Source organism: Labrus bergylta, chromosome 21 (assembly GCF_963930695.1).
Source record: "Labrus bergylta chromosome 21, fLabBer1.1, whole genome shotgun sequence".
NCBI lineage: Eukaryota > Metazoa > Chordata > Actinopteri > Labriformes > Labridae > Labrus > Labrus bergylta.
The window spans coordinates 8,269,999-8,293,292 of NC_089215.1; the positions used below are offsets into that span (position 1 = coordinate 8,269,999).

The 23,294-nt window shown below is 38.9% G+C and overlaps 2 protein-coding genes across 3 annotated transcripts in view; one reads left to right on the top strand and one right to left on the bottom strand.

Annotated features, from left to right (window-relative positions):
• qrfprb (pyroglutamylated RFamide peptide receptor b) lies at positions 1 to 14,163 on the bottom strand. Its single transcript, XM_020650004.2, has 6 exons — positions 13,459 to 14,163; positions 10,563 to 10,721; positions 7,476 to 7,537; positions 5,982 to 6,217; positions 2,874 to 2,971; positions 1 to 1,925 (listed from the first exon to the last, which is right to left on the bottom strand). Exons 1-6 carry the CDS (start codon positions 13,997 to 13,999, stop codon positions 1,528 to 1,530), a joined length of 1,494 nt encoding a protein of 497 aa, XP_020505660.2. The 5' UTR covers positions 14,000 to 14,163; the 3' UTR covers positions 1 to 1,527.
• tbata (thymus, brain and testes associated) overlaps positions 13,803 to 23,294 on the top strand; it is a 15,243-nt gene continuing 5,751 nt past the window's right edge. The window contains exons 1-5 of one of the 2 annotated variants that reach the window (XM_065950039.1): positions 13,803 to 13,933; positions 18,710 to 18,742; positions 20,597 to 20,817; positions 21,808 to 21,978; positions 22,065 to 22,153. In XM_065950039.1, the coding sequence (XP_065806111.1) occupies positions 20,625 to 20,817; positions 21,808 to 21,978; positions 22,065 to 22,153 (453 nt within the window). In that variant the 5' untranslated portion in view covers positions 13,803 to 13,933; positions 18,710 to 18,742; positions 20,597 to 20,624. Of the gene's footprint in view, positions 13,934 to 18,709; positions 18,743 to 20,023; positions 20,306 to 20,596; positions 20,818 to 21,807; positions 21,979 to 22,064; positions 22,154 to 23,294 lie in introns of those variants that run through there. The other variant, XM_020650011.3, reaches the window with a different exon arrangement.

Below are 23,294 nucleotides of genomic sequence, written 5' to 3' on the forward strand. Positions count from 1 at the left end.
TTTTATTTAATTAATCTCAAAATGCATTGATGTTACATCCACAGGAAAAACAAATGGATATACAAGCAAGGACAAAAATATATACGTCATCTTGTAAAGCAGCGTTTTGTACCAAAATATATAATTCAGCATTTCATTTAGATATATATTCTTTTTTTTTAAAGGATAATTATACAAAAGCCTTACATGGCTATATACATCCAGAGATTCCATTTTATTAAGTCCCTCTCTCCGTTCCAATCATTTTTAATACAGCCCCCTTTATTAAAAAAAACCCTCGAGTTTAACCCATTGTGCCCAGAAAAAAAAAAAAAACATTATACTTCATCCGTATTGAATATTAGGAAATATATATCTTTAATCTCCAAGAAATGGCCAATTATATAAGAGGTGACTTCACATCCAATGAGTTACCTTTTTTCAAAAAGGGAAATGAGCCCAAAAAAAGGGAAATTCTTGTCAATGTGATTTTAGGAATAATTTCTAACCAAAATGCAAAGAACTGTGGATAAAAGCTAAGCTGTCACTGCCCAACATCATTACAGACCATACACTGTAACAAAATGTACAAGAAAATGACACGAGACGGCACCATCAAACAAATACAATATGGGCCCATTTTTCCTCGTATGTGTCCATTCAGTGGTCGAAAGTTTCCCGTTCTTGTGTCTTCTGTTTCGGCCATGATTTTTTTTCCTGATATCATATCAAACAGTCGCTTTTCATGAATGAGTGACTTGAACTGTATCAAATAGCCTTTAAATATTACTAGTTTGGCACAAATGCAGACATACATATATATTTGAACTTTTTCACTTCACAGCTGAAATAGTGGACAACATTCTTTGAAACAATCCATTTCGGTTCACGTGATTTCCATGTATATTTAACCCTGTTTTTAAACGTTAAGGCATGCGGTCGTCTCTGTCGCCCTTTACATATCAAAACATGTGCAAGGGTAAAGTTTGCAGGGATGCAATTTCCAATTAAGCAGTAAAAAAGTCTAAACTGTATGACATGATGCAACCCGTTTAAAAACTGAAGTAACCTGAATTGTACTGAGGTTCATGGTGAATAGCTTACTTCAGTAATCCATATTAAGCAGTGCAGTAAAAGCACATATGTCATCCTTTACTGTTAAACGAAGACTTGTCCATGTGCTCTTTTCAAAATGGTTCAGTTATGAAACCGTACTAAGTTCTCGCTTAGACGTTAATCACACTTTCTTTGATGCATTACTAAATATAGTTTTCCTAGACATCCCGGTAGCAATTATCCCACCATTCTGATAAATTGGTCTGCTACTGTATGACAGCAGAGTCAAACTCCCTCTCTTCAAAATTCCTCAATTTCCTCTCTGCTGCTTCTCTGACCAGAATGGGAGAAAACACTAACTTCTGGCACTGCAGAGATGCAATAAGCTGTATTTTTCAGTCTTAAAACACATCTGCTGGTTTTGAATATGCATCTGATACTTGTGCAGGTGGTGGATTACATTCAACACTGGAACTGATGGTCTGTGTTTTCTCATTTCACTTGAGAGGAGCTGTTTGCATGCAGCTCAGTTTGGATGGTAGAGATTTTCTCTCCTATTATTTCCAGAGTGCTCTCTCTTGGCATTGAATTCGAATGGCCTTTATCTGCAGAGTTCTGGTTCGAGCTGTTGCCTTCGTCTGATTCAAGGAAGGCTTCTCTGCCTTGTGGTTTAATGAACTGCACGCTTAGTTTGGGCCCAACTGCCGGGCCGCCTGGATGGTTGGGTTTTCTGATCCAGTGAGAGAGAGTGGAGACGCAGCTCTTCTTGAAGTTCTCGTTCATGAAGGCGTACACGATCGGGTTGTTGAAGCTGTTGGAGAAGCCGATGGCCTGAAAGATGGCGACGATCATGTTGAGTGTCACCCCGTCGTATTTCTTCTCCAGGTCGTCTGGACAGGGAAACACAAAGATGAAAACTTCAGCTTAAGAACTAAACAGAGACTTTAGACAAATGGAAACAGCATAACAATTCATCAGTGGATTGATAACCAAACCTTCAATTTAATATGATATAAAGAACAGCCATAATATGACCACTGACAGGTGAGATGTACTACATTGATTATACTGATTATGTCATCAAATTGAGTTGGTGGGATATGTTAGGCAATAACCATGATGACCAACTCCACTCGTTCACCTTACAGTTATGTGCTGGAAGCAGGAAAATGGGCAAGTGTAAGGATGTGAATGAATTTAACAAGGGCCAAATTGTGATGGCTAGATGACTGGGTAAAAGCATCCCCAAAACATTAGCTCCTGTGGGACGTTCCTGGTACTGCACTGGTCAGTATCAACCAAAGGTAGTCCAAGGAAGGGAAACCTCAGAACTAGCAAACAGGGTCACAGGTGGCAAAGACTCATTGCTGGACGTGGGGAAGGGATCCTGGCCCTCTGCTGCTGGAGCTCAGGTTGCTGAAAAAAGTTCATGCTGGTTGTGATAGTAAGGTGCCCATGTGGACCTTTGTCCACTGGTGAAAAGCACCTCAATAGGCAAGGGAGTATCATCATCATTCAACATTTTTGATAGATATCAACACTGGCATCGGCATGTGATCTCTTTTAATATCATCATGTGCTTTTTTTTTTTTTACTTTATGTCAAAAGGATGTTTTCCACTTTCATAAATAGGTCTTAAGAAGTTGTTTTATTTGTAACTGACAGTATTGAACTGGCCTATAATATTGTCTCATGTAGAGATATTGATTGCATGACACTGGATTGAACTGCACACTTTGTGATATCAGAAAATATCCTATGACAATCAAAAGACTCAACATGTCATGCTATCATGCTAATTCTTGTTTTTGACGCTATTAGGCTCCAGTGATACTCACAGTACTCAAACAGCATGTGGACTGTGTGGAAAGGTGCCCAGCAAATGGTGAACAGCAGAACGATTGTGACCATCATTTTCACAGCTCTTTTCTTTTTCCTGTTGAAGGTGAAGACAGACAGAGAAGAGAACCCGGTGACAGAGGAAATGTAAAAACAGAAGAATGGTTTATTACAGTATCAGGGTAACAGGTGCAGCTTACTACGCTAATGATGGAACTCTTTCAACTACATTTCAATCAATCAATCAATCAATCAATCAATCTCATAACAAGTGTTATCTTGAGACACTTTACAAAAAGCAGGTAAAAGACCTTACTTATTGCTATATTACAAAGACCCGGCCTATCCATCATAAGCACTTTAGCAAAGCAGCAAAAGTTACAGTGGTAAGAAAAAAACTGCCTTATTAAAAGGCAGAAATCTTCAGCCGGATCCCCGGCTCATGACAGGCTGACAGCCTGCCAGGCTCATCTGGCAACCAACGATTTTGAGGAGCCTAAGAGAGCTCAAGAGCTCCCAGGAAAGTAGGTGGTTAGTGACTGAAATTTACAGATAGATAAGTGCAGTAATATGATGTACTGTATATGCACAGAGAGAGAGAGGAGCTCAAGGTGTCAGTTCCCCCGCTAGTCTAAGCCTATAGCAGCATAACTAGGAGCTGGTCTACACCAGCACCAGCCCTAACTATAAGATTTATCAAAAAGGAAAGTTTTAAGTCTATTCTTAAAAATACAGACTGTGCCTGCCTCCCGGACTCTGGCTGGAAGACGATTCCAGAGGAGAGGAGCCCAATAACTGAAGTGCTGTATTTACTCTCTGAAGTACGTCACTTTGAATAAAAGCATCTGCTAAATAAATTTTAGAATTGTGAAAAAAAAAAAAACCCATTTCAAACAACTTGGCATTGAAGTGGAAAAATCCATTAAAAACAATGTTCATTGTTCAGCTGGAGTGCGTTGAAAGAACTCGCCTTTTCTGTCATTCACTCAGCAGCAGGTTTATTGTAACTGACTGTGTGAGTGTGACTTTCATTTCATAATACATACGCTCATTGACCCTTTCTTCCTGTTACCCGGTCTCGTAATAAAAAAAAGATGATTTCACAGCAGGTTCGATGCAGTCCTTTTCAGTTTCCTTGTGTGCTTTATTGAAAACCATTCTTCAGTCCTCTGGAACTGAAAACCTGTGAGAAATACCTGTGGAAAAGGTCAGCTGCTCTGCTGAGAAAATACAAAAAAAAAAAAAAAATTAAAATACAGACTGTGTCTGTGTCTGGACCCCGGCTGGAAGACTCCAGAGGAGAGGAGCCCGATAACTGAACTAGCTTTACCTCCCATAGAGACTGTAGGTACCACTAGTAGGCCTGCATTCTGGGACCGTAATGTTCTCGAGGGGCAGTACGGCACTAGTAGCTCCTTAAGATAAGATGGTGCCTGGCCATTTGCCAGCGAGCTCCAGTAGTGAGTCAGTTTGAAAAAAATCAGAACCCTGGCAGTCATCACACCTAATTGGACTGAATCAATTGAACTCTGGGCCTAATATGGAAAGGTTAATGCCCAAGAACTGTGGTCCTAACTCTCACAGTGCCTTATCACGAGTCGTTCAATCCAGAGTCATCAAACTAATTAAATGCTCAAAGTCATCTCTTTGTTGTCTCATGGATCCGGTTGTTCAAAAGGTTTAATCTGGATATGAATGATACCAATTTGGGAGTCCACTGATCCATCTGATCAGAAAATCCAGTTAGAGACATTTAAAGGTTACCAAGTCTGGATAATAAGTGTCAAAATGGGACAACATAACACATACTTTGTCCACAGGGGAGCCAAAATAAAAAAAATAGCAATATAACCTGGCAGTTGTTTTCAATTTAATATCTTAAGTTGTATTAATGGCTATTTGATGGAATATTTTGTGAGGTCAAAACCCTTTTTTTACCCACAACCCTATTATCTTCCGTGTCACCGACGTGATATATTACTGCATGTATCTATCATTTACAAAATATAAAATTGTCTAAAGTTTCAACGTCTTGTAAAAATGTTTTTCTTTTACCTACTTCTACCCAACAACATGCCGACTATGGAGGGAGTGATGTCATGTGTGTGGCCTCAAGTGACACCAGACGGCTATTCAAACACAAGTCAAAGTGAAGTAGCTGGGGTTGGCAGCTGTTGTAATAGCATATTTTCTGACAACTAGATGTGCCTCAATGCAGATAAGCAGGAAAGCTGTCAATCAAGATGCCGGCAGCTTGTGTTGCCCTTTAGCTATAGACATCAACATGTTAATATCTGACATTTTGAACGCATGTCTGTTAAATTTCCTTCCCACAATTGTTATTTGTCCTACTACAGACATTCAACCTTCTGTAGGGAAGTTGGGTAAACAGACAGCTCTTTTTCCAATCCTGAAGCATAAATATAATTTATTTGGCATCTTGACAAACTTTAACTTCTTAACCATGCACAGTAAAACACAGCCTTGTATTTTTCACAACATCTCCTTAGCTCTCCTAAAAATCTGTCTGTTGAGGGTTTTTTTTTCTTCCTCCTCAAATACCCACATTGACATGGTAAATGTCGTTCTTCTCTTGTTAGGTGTTCAGACGCAGATGACACTGGTCTGCAATGAGAAGGGCTAAGTGTCCTGGGATTCTTATTATTAACATGTTTTGGCTTCAGTTTTCTATATTCATGTCTAGGGATAGTGTTTTTCTAAGTGGAGATCCTGAACCGCTGCAGGGTCACCAGTTGGTGCAAGAGGGGGCCCCAGAAACTTGGAGGGAAGGCAGGGAAAATGGAACTAAAATAAAGAATTAACTAACACCATGGTTTTAGAAAATGACGAACAATTGGCACCAGAATTGCATTATGGCCTACCAGTTAGCCCCTTTTCAATCCACACAACCTCTATTTTTCTCTGTGCAACATCAAGTCACATAAAATTGTTATTAGCATACTACCAGGACTAAAAAGGGCCCCACAGAACACTTCTGCCAGCAAACATCTTGCCCCTTACTTAAGGATTCTGCATTCAGAATTCATATTTTAACGTTATTAGGTTAAACTATGACATCATCGTGACACACCTTTTTAATAACGTACCTTGAGATCTTATTGATCTCCCTGTGGTTCATTGTGTCCAGGACTGATGAGTCGCCCACCCTCTTGCGGATCCACAACTCAATCCCGATGCGTGTGTAGAGGAACAGCATGGCGGCCAAAGGCAACAGGAACAGAGCCACCATGATGAAGGTCGTGTACACCTGCCTGTGAGTAACAGAACTCCAACTCTCCTGGCAGCAAACGTGGTAGTGATCGTACAGGAAGTCGTACTTCACCTTTAAGAGAGGAGGGAGAGAGGCTCTAAGTGCTTTGACACTAATTAAGAAACATAAAGGAGCTCTGGCTGACAGGGTGGTATTTATGTGAGGCTTTGTGACAGCTATTGCTCAGCACCTAAACATGGCAAACCAACTCTTTGATTTCTATTTTTAACCCATATTTGCCATAGTCTTGTCACTCTACTTTAGTTTAAGCACTGTGATTCCTAAAATACAACATTCATGCACATACTTTCACATTTAAGTTTATTGTTTAGCATGTGAGAGATTAGTTTGAGTGTCACCGCAGCAGCCAGAGCTTTAAAGAGGACATATTATACCCCCTTTTCTACCTTTTAAAACAGTTCCCTGTGATCTAAATGAAACATCTGTGCCGTGCTTTGGACAATATATAACATGAATCAAGCACCAGAGGCGGTTTGTGACCCTGTATAAACCAGCTCTCTCAGAACGCTCTGTTTTGGTGTGTGTGTCTCTGTTTTCCCGGAAGACATCACTCTGTAGCGAGAATAAAAATGCCGGACCTGTGCAAAATGTTTTCCTCTAGGGGTGGAGTCCATGGGTGGAGATACCAGGGGAGGATAAGGGATTTTTTTTTTTTTACCAGAATCCCACTTGTGACATCACAAGTTGAGCAAATTTTAAACTGAGCACTTTTCTCTGTGTTGTAAGACTTGTGCAGACCACAAACAAAACACTGGATGGGTTTATTTCACATTTTGTGGGTTGGCAGACACTCAGGTTACCCAAATATATGTTCAAAAACACTGTAAAAGTGGATTTTTCATAATATGTCCCCTTTAAAGATCAGGCAAAACCCATCTTTATCAGAATCACTTAAACAAACCCTGATGTTACAGGGCTTTTCTATCAAGATACAAACATTACTTAGGTGCTATCCACATTCTTCTATGTTAGAAAAAAACAAAAAATGACAGCCACCATTGTCAACAATTATAAGCAGTGTTTTGTCAGTGTGTGCCTCAAAACAAGATTAGTTCTGTAATTAAATTACCAGTGTGCAATTACATGTATACTTACATGATTACCTTTTTATTTCAAAGAAACACACTTAAATAATTCCATTTTTGCTAACCTGGCTCTCTGTGTCTCTCAAAACATCATTAAATTGACTCGAGGCAATTCATTATTTCTGTTGATGTTTACGATGTTCTGAAAGCTTCTGTGTTGGGTACGTTGAAGATTGCCCTTGAAAGGCTTTTTGTCATGAATTGTTTTGACCTTCCCCTCTTACCTGGAGCTGTTGTACAAATAGCATGGGTGAGCCCACCACCACTGAGGCGATCCACACCAGCCCTGCAGGACACACATAAGATCATCAGTTAAAAGTTGCATTAAAAAAAGAAACGGGACTCGCAGGAGCTTCAGAGGAAATAGAAAGAGGGCAGTATTAGAGTGCTACTCGTGCAGAAGAAGCTATTACCAGCTCTACAGCTCTCTCTCTCTCTCTCCACTTTATTACGAGCTGAAAGTCCAATTTAATACAATAGGATATAAGTAGGAGTAAGGCTACTTCTATTTAAAACCATCAAATCCTGTCCCTTTTTTTTCCTTCTTATTGAGCACAATTTAGTTACGTTCTGTCTCAGTGTTAAAAGGACAGTTTGTCTTAAACCAAAATGAATCATCATATATATGAGTTAAGACACATCACTGATGATGTAAATTAGTCCTCCTGGATGTCTCCAGCGAATTATTCAGATTCATCAAAGGCAACTTGAGTTATGAGCAGATAGTTGATAGGCCACGCCTACTTTAATCAACCAATATGACACTTGAGATTTTGATTACAAAGCTTCCTCTTGCTGGAGGGGAGGGTCTCAAAGAGGGTGTGTCCAGGCCAGGATGAGGGGGGGTCGGGCACAATTGTACCTGCATACCTCAGGGTCCTTGAGGTGTACAGGTCATGGAGAGCTGGTAGATAGCAGCCAATCACCCTCTCTGCAAAGCAAAATTAATCTACAAGCCAGGCTCTAGCTGAGGGGTTTGTGAAATATTTGCTATACATAAAAGTACATGTGACTTTTGCATACATGAGTACTTTGGGGATTAAATAGAATAAAGATGATGCATCATATCAGGCCAATCATCCCTTGTCACAAAAAGGAGAACCATCTCTCTGTCATTTACCAAATTTGAAGAACACAACAAACTAAATGTTTTCTAGACTGGTAGACTTTTTCTGTTGGGATTTCAATTCCATCTGTATGTTAAAATCACAGCAGAGAGAGCTGCGGAGGCATCACAAAGTGGGCTTTCCCTTTTTAAACTCTGCTGCTGAACAACACTGTTCAAAGGATTCAGGCAGGGATCAGGGCAACTTGAATCTATTATGACGAGTGTAATGAAAGAAACAGCTGAAGCAAACCTGTATGGTGTTCAGGCAGATTGAGTGACTAATCTGTGGCTCAGTTGGTAGAGTCATCGCCTCTCAACCGGAAGGTTGAGTGTTCAATCCCCAGCTGAGCAACATGTCTGTTGTGTCCTTGGGCAGGACACTTAACCCTGAATTTCTGCGTATGAATGGGATTAGTTACTTCTGTCGGAAGACTAGAAAAAAAGCTCAAGGCCGTTTACCATTTAATCTACCTCTGTTTGGCCACTTGTAAGCTCACTTGAACTCCGTACGTGTATACAACATGAACATTAACATCACAACCCTCTTACATGATCACTCACATGCAGCCTGAAGCCTTCTCAGTAAGAGTCTGCACTGCAGAGACAATAACAAGCATTTTTGCACAAGTACAATTATTATTAGCATTATCAGATCCTATATGCATAAGCACATACTTTTATCTAATTATTGCAGCGCTTCAATTTCAAAGAACATATTTTCCCTGGCACGCACAGAAAACACATCCTCACCTGAAAGTTTAATAAGCCACACTCATTATACCCTTGTGCCCTCCTTGACCATAGTTTTGGTCATTTAAGTTTCCTTTTCTACATTCTTCTTGGCTCTAATAGAGATTGGTAGTTTTTATTGAAGTTTAGATTCTGAATGAATTGTAATTACAAAACCTCTCCACACAGTTGCCTCCTTCTTGACCAAAATGTGGCCAATTAACTTCCATTTTTTTCAATCTGCCTTGACATGAAGGGTGAAGGTGATTCTCAATTCCATTTCTATTTTTAGTTTGAGTGGTGCACGCTCAGGCACATGCACATAAGCATGCATGCACAGGCGAGGGAATCAGGGAGCTTTTGATTCCCATGGCATTTCTTCATAACTTTGATTGATCTGCAGTAGCTTTGTCTGTAGGGACTTGTTTTGGGATCCTGAGGCCTTTTTATGTGCGCACACTGGGGAATCAAGGAGCTAGTGATTCCCATGGCTTTTTTTTTTTTCCATTTTCTCTGATTGATCGGCAGTCGCTCAGTGTGTACGGACTTGGATTGGGAACCAGAGTGTCAACGATTGAAATCCAAGTACAGATCAAAGTATAGAAATTGGTCTGGTTGCTGGATGCCATGGGAATCACAATGCTGGAGAGGTGCCATGACGCTTCCCAAATACTGCAGAGATGCCCCTGAGCAAAGCACTAAAAAAGGAGCGCCCCCTGTGTGCAGCCCCTCACTCTGACATCTCTACAGTGATGCATCACCACAGGTCCTGTTTGTGCATTTGTGTATTTTGGTATTATGTGTGTGTGTGTACCCTTTATAAATAAAGTATATATTATATATGTTTTCATGTGTCTTTCAAGTAAATGGATCAGAGAGTCCAATCCCCTCCATGTAAATGTAGATGTCAACATGCCCCCTTGCCTAACATCAACATCATTAGCTTTCCAATGACAATTTACCACTCAGTGAATTGCAAAGTGCAAAAATCTAAATAGCAATGCCGACAGCAGGAGTTTGTGTATGCAGGTGCAGTGTATACCAGGGGGAGTAAAATAACTTTACCAGAGGGAAGGTGGCATGTACATACGGTACTTTAGTTAGAGGAGGAAATTACGGACTATTTTAAATCTGGCAACACACCAAAAAGAAACAGAGAATGCACCAAAATCAATGTTGTGGGTTATCATTGACCCATGACAGACTGGAATAATATTAGTAGAAAAATCTTATTATGTTAGTGTGTTGAAAATGTTTCACTATTTTTTTAATTACAATTTGCAAATTGCAAATGAGTTTACATTTTTAAATTCACAAGGACCAAAGTCAATTAAAAACATTCAAATAAAAACCAAATTAAAAAAAAATAACCTGGAGGCATAGATTGAAAATAAAAAAGAGACACATATAGTCCTTTGGTCCATGTTGTGGTCATAAGGAATAATTGGAAGTTTTCTCTATAAACATATCCTACCTAATATCTTGTACGCTCTTTTGGACGAGTACTGCCTCCTCATTTTCAGCGGGAACACAATGCCCTGGTATCTCTCAATGGCGATGCATGTCATGGTGAGGATGCCCGTCACTATGGCTGTGGTCTGAACAAAGGGAACTGTCTTGCAAACTAGAACTCCTGCAGGAAACACAAAGGGAAAAAAGAAATCATTCAGGGGAAAATTAGAGCAACACGCTTCTCCTGAAGGTTAGAGACAAACTTTTCTGATTGCACATAAACACAGTGGGCACGCAATTCACACCTAATGAAGCAGTAAACCAGGTCAGACGTACACAAAGAGCTTCGTCCTGAGCTAATTATTTCAATAGAAGTGCATGCTTCATGCTGGCCTATTATTGCTATGATACTCTTAATGGTCAGCTGTTTGTTCATTACATCTCTGTGAAGGGTCCTTCTTGGTTTCAGCTGTTGTGTCATGTTAATATAATGAAATCCATTGAGGAGGCCGTGCAATTACTTTTGCTATGTGTCCACCATGAAGAAAGACCTTGATGTTAAGTTTAAGGAATGTGCCAAAGAGGAAAAAACTGATACGCTCTTATGTGCACCTGAAATTGAGCCTACACATCTGGCCAACTAAGGGACAAACGACAGGCAGCACACAAAGGTTAAGTTTGCTGTTATATAGTCATATAGTGAAATACATTGACAGAAGAAAGATGCATTTTAAGATAGCAAAAGCTCCTTTGAGAAAAAACAACAACAAGATTCTTCTTCATGCAAGAACATAAGTGTGTGTAACAGAATTTTATATTCACTGTCTGGTTACGGGTTGTCATCGGGTTCAGCATGTTTTCAAAATGAGTAAGTAAAGAACTCCCAAATGGAACTTTAGAAACCAGGGAGTTTAGGACAGAAGCATGAAAATGTGAGCTAAAGTGGTTCGAGGGTATATAGACATCTATTGCATGAACCATCAAATAAGAAATAAGACCTCTATTTTAGTGTCTTCCAGTGAATCTCATTTGATGAGAATAAGGATCTCTTGTAGAAAAACACCAGGGATCAGAGGTATAGGTACGCATACCTGCACATTGTGAAGATTGTCTTGACACCTACATATTATCTGGACAAAATGTGAGTCAGATAACCTTGACGAGTTCTAAGGCACAGTGAATCACTAGCACATCGTGATACATTTACACCTGTTCTTCTTTCCTTTTTTAATTACCCAATGACCACTAGCTTGGAATACAACATTGAAATTTGGCTGACGTCAAGCTGTCTGAAAAACTTAAAGACCTCATCTAAAACCATTTTTCATCCAGCTAAATTAGGCTTATAACACAATGAAACACAATGTCGCTTCATTAAATCGTGTTCATTTTTACATTGACAGGATGAATGACTCTTGACTCATTGACTGATGAATTCTACGACATTACATTTGTAACCAACATCTTCAAAAAGTCATTGAAACACTTGAAACCTCGTTCCAGTCTTGAGCATCTTTTTGGCGGTTTTCAACCTAAAAAAAAAATTCTCCCTGGGGAGTAAATGTTTACTGCACTCGTGTTCATCCTAATTTCATCCAAACCTCTGCAAAGTTTGACATGATGACACAAACTCAGTGGTGTCCTTCCAAACTCTGATGTAGGCATCAAAGGTCCAAGTTAGCACAATCAGATGGCTGAGAAGACTGCTCATTATTTTTGATATACGACTTTAATTCAGGGCTTGTTAATTAAACATCATCTTCACAGAAAGAAAAAAGTGACATTTTGTATGAGGAGAACCAACTATACTACATAGCGTTTCAACCAGACTGAACAAAGAAAGGGCAGACAGACATGGCTTATTTATACTCATTCAAGGCATTCTGGGCCTTATTTTTTGCTTGTATCTTGCAATACGATATGAAGCCTCTCATAAGTGTAATTAGATATTTTAACTAGAATTGAGACTAGTTCACTTGCTAAGATTTGAGTGTTTGCAGTGTTGATGTCCAAGAAGATTTAGCCTATAAGGTTATTTACACTCCACTGTCACACAAAAAAAATCAAAACTGAATAAAAAACGGGTAGACCTAATACAGTATACTTATACATCTAAAATCTAAGGAAAAATGTACCTCTTTTTTTTTAGGTCACCTTTCCAGTCCTCCAAGCACTCTAAGCCTTTCACTCTATGCCACATTAGCCTTTCACACAACATTCATCCACAGATGGTAAAGGTGCGAGGTGCTAACCTACCCATCTAATAACTCATGGTCACACAGTTATCGTCAGATATCGATGCGCTCTTCCAGCCATAGCTTTCTGCTCTAGGCTACTCCTCTGAGCCACAGTTGACTTAACATTCACAACATTTACAGTTGTAGACACATAGTTCCATACCAGCTCTTTGAGATTTTGATCATACTGGTACGGTTTGTGTCTGAATGAAACTTACTTATAAAAAGTATGTCTTTCGATTACTTTAGAAAAAACGGACAGCATCAAGGTAGAGGTGATCGCAAACTCTTGAACGGTGTGTTGTTGTTTTTTTTGTTTTTTTTGCTCATCAGTTTATTGATTGTAAAATACACAACTTAGGAAATTTCAGCATTCCGTTGCATGCATGCAACTATTAATAAATGCATTTGCAAGACTTTGACATGAAGAATAAAGGGTTCGTGTCATGAAATAAAATGATTCGCATTAAAGTCAGATCACCGTTGTGTATAGCCTAGACCTCAAGCAACATCTTCTGGTGAGATGCCAAACCTCATTTCGTTACTCTATACTTGTATATGTGTAATGACAATAAAGTTGAATCTCATCTCATCTCATCTCATCTCTCATCTCATCTTTAATTGCACATAATCAATTAATTAACTCTACTCTTCATACATGTTTTGAGGCTTAAAACTCACCCCCAAACCATTCCGACGAGATGTTCTGCAGCAGAGTGAAGGGGATGCAGAAGAAGGTGATGAGCAGGTCACTGACAGCCAGAGAGCAGATGAAAATATCAGTCGCAGTCTGTGTGGCGCGCTTCTTCAGAACTATGTAGATGACGAAACTATTCCCAGCCAGAGCCAGGACGAAGATCAGCATGTACATGATCACAAAGGTGGCCTTGGCGCTGTACGGTAACTCGGGGATGTAGACGAGCGGCTTGATGTTGTATGTGTTGATGAACTCCTGGCGGCTCAGGTTGTAGTACTGGAGCATCTCCTGAAGCGCTTCAGGGGTGATCTTTGTGGACCCCTGCTCTGCATCTGTCGAGGCTGCTGCCATCTCCATGTACGATTCTCCAGACCTGAAATAGACTTGTTGGCACAAGAAGAAAAAAGAGGAGTGAAAGCTGAGAGCGGAAACCTTCTCTTTAACCCAACAAGAGCGTCTGTAAGTTCCTCCTCCATTCAGCAGGACATGCTGCTGTGTCTGCTGCAGCTGTTCACCTGCGTTCATGTGTGTCTCTCTTTCTCGCTTTCTGTGTGTGTGTGTGTGCGCGGGTGCGTGTGTGTGTGTGTGTGTGTGCGCGGACTCCAGAGAACAGGATGACGGAACAATGATAGCTCTGCTGAAGGTGTTGATGATGTATCAGCATGAAAATTCTTAATCAAATATGTGCAGTTATTATATCACTTTTTTTGTTTTGTAATTGACACACACACACACATACACACACACACACACACAAGTTATTTTTTATTATCAATCAATCAATCAAACTTCATTTGTATAGCATTTTTCTTACAATGATGTACAACAAATGTTTTACTTAAAAGTAACTCAAAAGGCAAAAACATGACCGTTCTGTGTAGCTTGGCTGCAGTCTAGTTCCTGTTCCTGTAAGAACTATAGTTGTGATGGTGAGAGCCTGTGAATAATTAGATGCCAAAATGATTATACTTGCTTATTAATTTTTACTTCACCACTTGTAGAACTGTTGTCTAAAAGCTAGGATACTCTTGGCACTACACTTTCTTGTTTGTTTTTTGTTTTGTTTTTTTTCATCACCAGAGGTTACCTCTTGTTGTGGCCTTCTGACATTTATCTATCTTCATCTTTGGCCTGACCTTTAGCTGTGTTGATATCCAGGACAACAGCACTCCATCTTGTGTGATGTTGCTGAATTATTATGAAACAAATCTAGAACATCAAATTGACAACCTCTCCATCTCTCAGTGGTTTGTACTGGCTTCTGTAAATAAAAAGAGTATTAGCTACCTGACAATGGGGAACATTTCTGGACCATGCTGCAGCTCAAAACCAATATGAGAAAAAAAAGAGTACAAAAGGTATGCTTACAAAGCTTTCCTTTCAAGTATATCAACACACCCTACATAATCCATAAAATAACTAAAACAGTATCAATTAACTGCAAGTGGTGATCATTCAAAGGTAAAAAAGTTTTCCTTAGTTTTTTTTTTTCAAATCACATTATTAATTTCTTATTTGAGCAGTTTAAAACATTATTACGGTGGCCAGTAGGGGTCAAACGCTCAACAACTGATGAAACGACGGAAACGACATACATTTAGAAAAAACGCAGCATATATAGAAACACTGCACATTCAAAAGCAAATGCAAACTATCACTTCCTTTCATCAGTTGCTGAGCGTTTGACCCCTACCGGCCACCGTACTACAATCCCCAAATGTGTACTTTTATGAAAATGCTTAAATCTTAGATATGAATTAGGATGTTGTTGTTTTTTACATCAATAACCTTGTGGGAAAAAAAGCAGTCACATAAGATAAAAAAAAAATGATAAGATAAAAAATGATGCAAAAATGTGGAACTGCTTGGAATGGCTTTGAAACTGGAAATAAGGTGCTACCTCGTAATTTCAAAGCACACCTCTCAATTACACATACAAATCTATTCAAAGTTCATGTTGAAAATGTGAAAGTCTAAATGTCTTTTATGTAACTGCCATTACAGAACACAAAATGTCCAATTGAGGCTTACACCATAAAGACAAAGAGTAGAGGATCTGAGTAGCCTTGGACTTTTTCTTTAAGAAAAACTCTAACTTCTATGACTTATAATATTATTTCAAATCATTAGCTTCTTCACAACATTTGAAAATGTTGATATGTAAATACATGTCCAGATAAATGTTATAGACATACTGTATTTGTGCAAAAGGTCCGTGTGAGGGACTGTCCCTCAATTCCTCGGCTCCCCCTCTGTGTGCGCGTTGCATAGAGGAAGTAATTTGTTGACGTTCCCTCATGTCAGGAGGATTCATTTTCCATTTATATCGTTTCAAGCATTGTTTGCCTGTTTATTCAATACAATATTATCAGTGTTTCTTTATCATGTTGTTTATTATTTATGCATATATTTATTGCTTGTTTATTCTTTTTCTGTCATTGTAGAAACCACACACACACACACACACACACACACTTATCTTCATTTATCTTCATCTTCACCTATCTTCACTTCATGTGTGTGTCAGACCGATTTCTCATGTTCTTACCGGACAACCTGTGGCGTCTGCATTTCCTATAACCACACGGTTCAAACATCACTGAGGTCTCAAGAGTGGTATCCAGAAACCATTGCCTCTTTTATAGTAATCAAAAAGATGACTCAAGGCTGCTTTCTCATAGACTGAAGGACATCAAGCTGTTATAAATATCAAGTGTAACTGATGTGACACAGTGACAGGGGAAATTGATTTTATTCGATTCTGAGAAATCTAAACAGACTGAAATATATTTTTTTATATTTATCTAAGTGTGCTGAGACTTTAGAGCAAGAGTCATGATTAACAGGTGATGAATCATGAATCTGGTGGATCACCTGAGTCTTTGCAAAGTCATTTTGCCCCCCTTCAGATTGAATTGTCATCAAGGGTATACACAGTTTCATGACTACATAATACAGGTAGGGGCTCAATCGAAAGGTCGGGGATTCGATCCCCAGCTTCTGTAGCAACATGTCCGATGTGTCCTTAGAAGACACTTAACCCTGAATTAGTCATGCTGCTTTGTCGGCAGTGTGTGTATGTGTATGAATGGGATTAGTTACTTCTGATGGTCACTTTACACAGCAGCCTCTGCCATCAGTGTGTCAATAGGTAGGTGTGACATGTGGTGTCAAAGCGATTTGAGTAGTCAGAAGATTAGAAAAGTGCTATAAGCTCAAGTCCATTTACCATTTACCATTTCATATGGCATATATGTATTACAGTAGTCACTTCAAATTGGAAGCCTGTAATTGGCTGACTGAAGAGCTCCCTGTAAGTCTGAGAGCCGCAATACATTTAAGGGCGGTTTAGTATGACCAGTGTGCTCCTGTTTCAATACTAAAAATTCTGGGCAATCTAGTACACATTCAGGCATTTCTCACATAAACTGAATTGAAAGATTTTGGACCATAATACATAATATAACCAAATAATTTTCACCCACCACTTTGCAGGCTCTCAAAACAACCAATGGAAGTTAGAAGTGCAGAAAAGCATTGCTTTTTGAAAAACATTTCAAGACAGACAACTTGAGATCACTGATTCACTTTCTGGTGGTGAACTAAGGACACGTAGTTTTGAGAGCTTGCAGGGAACAAGTGAAAGTACATTTAGCAGAGAACACAGTCTGCATGGACTGTACAATGAGATGGACCCTCTTATTTTCTTCTGCGTTATTTTAATCATGATTGAAATAAGTGTTGTGAAGATATGACCCACTTTCCTGACGTGTTTTTATTCACACTCGTTCCAACCCAAATGATCAGAAAAATAACAAGTGCACTGGACAAAGCCTCTTTCCATTTCCATTATCAAAACCAAAACACCTCTGTGATGCCCCCATAGAGTCATCAGGTAATTGTTTTCATTGTATTGTGATTGTCTTGGAGGTGTGTCTAACCTGTGATCACGTTGAAGCACTAATTGGAGTAACTCAGCACACCTTGGCCCGGCGTGCTGAAGTTACTAAAATAAATTAAATAAAGAATAAAGACTCATTTGGTCTAATTTGGTTTAATGTGGTTTATTAAGAATTGTTTAGTTATCTTATTTGGTTTAATCTAGATTAATAAAGAATTATTTAAACTTCAAGTTGGGGATGTCTCCCATTTTTGTTGTGACTTCCTGAGCCGGGTCATGACCAAGGGAAGAATAGATTTGTCTCAGGAAGCAAGATTGACACATTCAGCTTACCCCGACAACTTCAGGAAAATTTCAGGAGGTTTGTGCATACATAAAAGCACCAATGAGACTAAAATTACTTGCATTTGTTTATATTTTCCACAAAAAGGATTCACAGTGAGTTTCCCTTTTGACCATTAAAAGGATCAGGATGAGATTTTTGTCATAAAACGTTCCTTGAGCATATAAAGGGCAGGATAAAAAGAAAGATTTAAAGTTCCACTTTGTCCAGAGGGGGGCGCCAAATCAATATAACAGAAAGCTCCTCACAGGAGATTTAGACAAACAAACATGCTAACATAATTGTGAAAATAATACAGCAGTTTTTAAGCGAATTGCAAACATTAGACTACTATCAAGTCCAGCATGTTACAAAAGTGTGTTAGTGTGCTAACATGGGCAAAATATTTTCGGACGAGGGTGCACCGAGCCGTAACGCACACGTATCTGATGGAAGTTCGGAGGCTTTTTAGGTTGGGTAGAATCAGTTATATCTGAACCAGTTAGCTTATCAGTTTTCATCGCTGCTACACCAATTGGTTTGCCATTTACCAGACAAACTGAAATGGCAAAAATGTCCGTGTGCTGGTGTAGCCTATTTCTCCGGTCACAAAAACTAACCATTTTGTACCGGAATGGAAACTTGGGAAGAGGACATACTGCTGTGTTGTTGACTGAGTAGCCAGCACTTCAAACATAGCATGTTTCCCTAATGTCTGATAATATAGTATGTTCATTTTATGATTTCAGTCAGAAAATAGCTTACTTCCTTCTCCTTTAAGCTTCGTAATTTTTAAACTATTAGCCAAATGTTTCAGACCTGTCGATGATCCCAAGTTATTATTCAGAGTCAAATTCATTTCTAAATAAAAGCTAACGTTTCCAGTCGTTTTTAAGTATTGTAATTCATTCTTGAATGTTATTCAGATTCAGATAGATCTTTTTAACATTTCCTTAAAAAGACAAACTGGTGTGCTGCTGAATGTTTTTTTCTTTTCACCCACTCATTTTAGAAAGTTGAAGGTGACCCTGATGAAGAGTTTTATGTGAGTATATGTTTGTGTGTTATGAGCACCTTTAATAGAGATGTTTTTGCAGAGATGTAAATTACTCTCCTCGTGAAAATATTGATGTTGAGGGGAGCTAATATAAATTCATTTATTGTTGTTAGGTAAAGTTATTCATGTTGTCATATCTTATTTACTGTGTGCGTTTTCAGAAAATGAATCTGCGTTCCGAAAACATTATCATTGGAACAATCCCAAGAGCATAATTTCCACCAGCAATTTGAGGCACTTTGAAGATGTCTCACTCTCTTATTTCCACTTTAATCTTCTATAACATTGAACCACTCTTACTTTACCATCCACTACAGCATTGACAAGAAAAAATAACGGCTGTCTGATTCATTCTGATATAACTGTTCATGCAAGAAATTACCTAAAGTGGCAGTAAGGAATGAAGCACATGAAAGTCTTGAGTCTTGGCTCTCAGGCTTAGAATTTCATAAAAGGGAGCTGTCACATTGTCCAAGTTTTTTTTTTCTTTTCCTTTTTGAGTTATAAGTGACCATACTTGTAGGAGTGGGAGGACTGAAGCTCTATCCTGGTTGACAGGTCGTTGCGGAAGCGACTTGTTGATCACAGCCAACCAGAAAGCAAACCCTAGTTTGTTGTAGCATAACTTACAAATGAACATCATGCTGTGACTAAGAAGCCTTGAAACGAATCATTTCTAAATTAAGACCATAGACAAGTTAGCTAAAAGTTTACAGAGAAAATACATCAACTGAGAAGTAGAATAATTCTCTCATCGATTTCCATAAAATATTACTTTTTTTTTTTTTTTTTAACAAGGCATGTCTCCCCCTTCTGGCCATAAGGAATACTGAAGCTTTGACGCACTTCCACATTGGCTTCACTTTTTAAACTAAGAAGCTACGTCCTATTATTATTTAATACAGACACGTAGTTGGAAGTTTAAAACAAGTTCATCTTTATAGTTAAAAAAATCAATTAGTGTTAACAACACAATGAAGCACGTCATCATATGTAGTGTATAAGTTAGAGTTTGAATTTTTCCACAACCTTATTTGAATTTAAATATGTAACTTTAGATAATAATATCCTAACTGCGAAATATTTTTTGCTTAGACATCATCATCATCAAACATCATTTGTTTAAGAAACTTTCCTCTAAACTGACAAGTATCTCTCAAATAGGATTGCTTCTTCATGCAGTTGATAAATAATCACCATTGACAGAGCTCATCAGCAGCCACACTCTTATGTCACAGTGTTACATGCTGCAGCAAATTGGTAAAATAACACATACAGTATGATGTGCCTCACAAACAAGGGTTCATGTCAATCGTCTTCCTGTTTTTATCATCTTCATTTAGAAAATACAGAATCCATACGAGATTTAGACTCTTTAATCTAACATAAAAATAAAAACATTGTAGCTGCTTTCATTATAAGAATCAGGTCTCAATGAGCCGTGTGCATGACAATCACTGTGTACGGATGCCATTCTTCACGTTTCTTAGCAACAAAGAACAACACAGGGCAGAAAGTACGAAAGGCTGAGAGCTGGAGACTGTTTCTAAGGTAAAGAATATAATTTAGTCCTAATCTTTAATTATTTTTTCTCTCTATAGTTCTTTTTGGCAGTATTAAAAACATACATTTCATTGTTTAATCTAAAATTAAACTTCTTCTTTAGAAGCAAATTAAGTTTGACTTTTCTCTGTCTAGCTCCTTGTTAGGTTTTTAGACTTCTTCATCACAACTTTGCGATGACTTGATGCCTTTAGTATAGAAGTTGTAGTGAATTTCTTTGACATCTCCTCATAACGAGACTTTTATGTAAGAGGTCTCCTTTTATTCCTTCAAATTTAGAGACAACACTCGGCTGTGATTTGACGACATGTCTGTAACACCGAGCCTAGACTCCCGGGGTTCAACAGGAGAGCGGAGCCGTGGTCAAACTAACCATGTCCCATTCCACGCTGAGTTTACCAAGAGGCTGACGACAAGCAGTCCACGCTTTGGGGCCTTGAGTCATCATTCCTTCTTCTCCCGACACAACCCTCATCCACACAGGGTGAGACATCTTCAAGGTGAGCAGCAGCCAACTGGGCAACAAATCGTTTTCTTAACATTTATGAAATTTAATTTCTTTATTTACTGCAAGATGTTTTGACACTTGAATCACACGTTTTCCCTCAGTTACAGAAACTGCGTATGTGTTTACACATTCATTGTGCAGCACAGACATCAGTAGCTGTTTTCAACCTTTACTGCTAATTTCTCTGAGGAAATAAGCTCAGCATTTCATTTAAGTTCCAATCTATCTACAATTTCCAAATATGTATTTATGTGCAATGCAGATGATGTTTTTCTTCTATTTGAACTGTTATCACTTAGAAAGTAAGAGATTCCATTTTCATTTCTTCTCTTTTGTTGATGGAGCAGCAATTATATTTGACCTTCCATTTCAAAATGTAAAGATACTTCACAGCTCTATATCGTGGAGGATTCAGGGCACATTTTTGGGATGTGTTTATCCAGCACTGCTTGTGTCCCTGCTCATTTCCCCTCCAAATAACTCAAGCAATATTATTTAATTAACTGTTTTTGACAATCAGACAGTTTATCAGAAAACACCTTGAGAATTTCAGCTCAGTCTCTCCTCTTCAGGACATCATTTAGCTCATTTTACAATCAACAATAATCATGTTGAAGGCAAGACATAATTCACATCTGGGCAACATTAAAAGCTGAGCTTAAAATGCTACATTGCTTTCAAAATAAAGTCATTAATAAGAGCCTTACTCTGACATTAGAAGCAACCCTCTCTGAGTTGATTCAGAATTTCCAAGTCAAGTGAAATATTTCAGAAGCAGCTGCGTACCTGGAATAGCAGTAAGGTTAATAAAAGAGATGAGAAGTAGGTTTCATCTCAGTTTCATTTTGAGTCTCAGCAGAACTTTTAACTTTGTTTCCTCAGGGCATTTCCTATTATTGTCCCACACTCATGCCTACCTTGTATGTGTGTGTCTGTGTGGGTGCTGAACTGTTAACATAAGGCCTTTTCTTTCCTCCCCCAGGACTCAATGGTCGGCCCGTTTGCATGGTGCGAGATGATTGGTATGTCACCTCATCCCTATTTCCCCATCCACTTCTCAAGAGCCACGTCCACAGGAAAACAACGGATCCATCTGTTGCTTTCCCGCTCGCCAAGAGCCTTTATGGAGTCAGTGTTAATAAAGACAGATCAGGTATGAAGCCGAACTTTTTCCTCAATCTCTTTTAAGAGAACTCGCATTTGTCTTTAGAATAATAGGAGACTCTTTTTTTTTCACAGCGCTGTTTTCAGAAGCCTGGAGAGATGAACTTAAAGAACTCGCCACAAAAGTCACCTTGTCCTCTCAAACACAAAAGGATAAAAAAGAGGTACATTTATGAATTATCTTATGGTACAAGCTTGTTGGGTTATATCAATCAAACGCCTGACAGTGACTGAGGGAATATAGTTGGCCATGATGTAGAGACTATATTAAACGTGGCCAAAACAAGAATACACAACAGCATTTCAGATATACACTTGCATGCACCATCCTTGCCAGCAGAGTCGCTGCTTGTCATCAGGCAAGGCAGGCAGCTGCTTGAGGCCCCAGGCCAGTGTAGGGGGCATCCCCAAGGGCTGACAAACTTCCAACCACAGCAGTGGATCAAAATATACAAAGTCTGCAATGACCGTGGTCATGTTGCTCGTCAAGCCCTAAATTCACAGGAAAGAAACTTAAGTAAATTAACTTCCGCTACATTACATTGTGGTGTTTGAGCTTTCATCTTATTTTTCTTATTCATCATGGTCATGTGAAAATGACAGTTTCATTTTGCATTTATTTTGAAAATACAAATAAATTATTTTTGCTCTTTTGCTTTTTTTAGGTAGTGTCAGATTATTTATAACATAATGGTGGTGAATGCTGGTTGGAGGGGCCTCCTGTGAATTTTATCCTTGGGCCCCCAACAGGCTCTAGACTCGCCACTGCTTGTCAGGCGAAAGACTTGTGATTTGCAAATCAAGACGGAAAAGTTTGAGTCCCAGAGGTACAAATTCATAGCAACCAAGGTTCTGAAAGGACATTGTCAGGGCCATGGGCAATGTGCCTGCGGGGAAAAAACCCAAGAAAAAAAGGGCCATGGAGTATTTTAGCTGAGGCATAGGATCCCACTAACTAACCTAACCACCTTCACCCAGAGGCAGACTTTACATTTATTAACACTACTTAAAAAAAAGACAACAGTTTTGAAATATGTATGATACTGACTGTTACGTAAAGCTTGTCACAGGGTGTTTTTTTTCATCCATCTCGGAATTAGCTTTTGCACCTATCCCAGCGGACATAAGGTGAGAGGCAGCTTAACGCCTGAACAGGACACCTGTCAATCACAGAGCCGAGACATTGAAATAACTTTTATCTACAGCGCATTATTATTATTATTATATAATTAACCTAGCTGGCATCTCTTTGGCCTGTGGGAGGAAACTATACTACCTAGAGAAAAGTCATAAAGGGGAGAACAT